This window comes from Rhagoletis pomonella, unplaced genomic scaffold (assembly GCF_013731165.1).
Source record: "Rhagoletis pomonella isolate Grant_MI unplaced genomic scaffold, Rhpom_1.0 Rhpom_scaffold_25782, whole genome shotgun sequence".
Taxonomy (NCBI): Eukaryota; Metazoa; Arthropoda; class Insecta; order Diptera; family Tephritidae; genus Rhagoletis; species Rhagoletis pomonella.
In genome coordinates, this window is record NW_023484241.1 from 1 (window position 1) to 1551 (window position 1551).

The 1551-nt window shown below is 45.6% G+C and overlaps 1 protein-coding gene across 1 annotated transcript; it reads right to left on the reverse strand.

Annotated features, from left to right (window-relative positions):
• Nucleotides 1-39: 39 nt before the first annotated feature.
• On the reverse strand, nucleotides 40-1543 carry LOC118732716. The gene is made up of 2 exons (XM_036461834.1): nucleotides 958-1543; nucleotides 40-886 (listed from the first exon to the last, which is right to left on the reverse strand). Exon 2 carries the CDS (start codon nucleotides 524-526, stop codon nucleotides 83-85), a length of 444 nt encoding a protein of 147 aa, XP_036317727.1. The 5' UTR covers nucleotides 527-886; nucleotides 958-1543; the 3' UTR covers nucleotides 40-82.
• Nucleotides 1544-1551: the final 8 nt, after the last annotated feature.

Below are 1551 nucleotides of genomic sequence, written 5' to 3' on the forward strand. Positions count from 1 at the left end.
GGGTAATTATCCCTAACAGTCAATTTGTTTAATGCTCGGTAATCTACACACATTCGGACCTTTCCGTTCTTCTTAACCAGCACTATGGCTGACGCATAAGGTGAATCGCTAGGGTTTGTACTTGGTTTCTCTCAGCGTACGAAAGTCGTCGGGGCGCGCAATGGAAAGGTACGCCAGTCGTCAAGTGTATCTTCATTTCGTATTTAAATGGTTCGGGTGTCACTTCCGGTTTAAGATATGTGTTAACGATAAGTCGTTCCAAGTCATTTCTTTGATTACCGGTCAGTCTAGTGCCTAAGTCTATGTCGTTTCCACCGTGGGGAACGTCAATGCAAAATATCTCAGGTACGTCAGCGGCGGCAGCTACGTCAACGGCAGTAGGTATGTCAGTGGCAGCAGGTACATCAGCTGCGACAGGCACGTCAACGACGGCAGGTACGTCGTCAGGCTTATTATGGCAATCAATGGTAACGTCGCGTACCGTTACGTCTTGATCTTTAGCGTATTTTAATTCGTCTAATTTCATGACGGCCGAGTGTGCGTTGGGATCAGTTACAAACTTCTCAGACTTATACAAACTATGGTCGGTAACATTTATTATTTCGAGCAATTTTTCCTTAGTGGGCCTATCTGTTGCGCTAGTCAGACAAATGTTAAACTTATTGGGGAAATCACGTCCCAAAATAACTGGCAAATTTATGCTTTTGTCTTTAATAACATTTAATTCAATTTCGTTTTTTTGTTCAAGAATTCAATAGTACATTTCATTTTATAAAGTATTTTAATTTTGCTTCCACCGATGCCTTTATAACTGGGGCCTCTATCAACCATATGTTTTGTCCCTAGTTGTTTTGGGACCAGTGATGCCTTTACAAAACTAATCGGACTGCCAGTATCGAAAAGAGAGGGTACCCTATAAGTAATTGGAACCGTAAGTGTCTTAAAAGCTATACTCACAGAGTTAAAAGCGCCAATTGCACCTGGTTGGTCATCTTCATCCTCGGCAACAGTGGCTACTTCGCGTCTCTTCAGAAGCTTTGCTGGATTTGGACATGACCTGAAGCAGGAACCATCCGGTCTTAGTGGGAATGGGCAGTTTGGTTTTATGTGCCCGTTCCGGGAGCAGTTGAATCACATCAGCTTCAAATCGTCCGTTTGTTTCGGCGCCGTTGTCTGCCGCTGGTTAGATGGCTGCACCGCCCCGGTCACGGAATATTTGTGTTGGTACCGGTTTATAAGGGTTTTTAATTTCTCTACGCTTCGTGCCGTCATCAGGATGTGGGCATGCGGGGTAGTGTTCCCGATGCCGTCTATTATGAAGTCTATCAGCTCCGTATCGGCGATATTGGCGCGCTTCGCAATGGCCTGCATGGTTAGCGTGTAGCAGTGGAGCATCTCCTCTTTCCTCTTCCAGCGTCGCTGCGACAGCATTTTGTACACTTCTTGCCTTGTGATTCCCACGTCGAATTCGCTTGATAGCGCTGCTTTTAGCGCCTGGTAATTTAGGGCGGCCGTGGTCGATAAAAATACCTTCGCTGTGCCTGTTAGGGA

Excerpts from the sequence above, each read along its gene's own strand:
- LOC118732716 (XM_036461834.1), bottom strand. The coding sequence starts at position 526 with ATGAAATTAGACGAATTAAAATACGCTAAAGATCAAGACGTAACGGTA.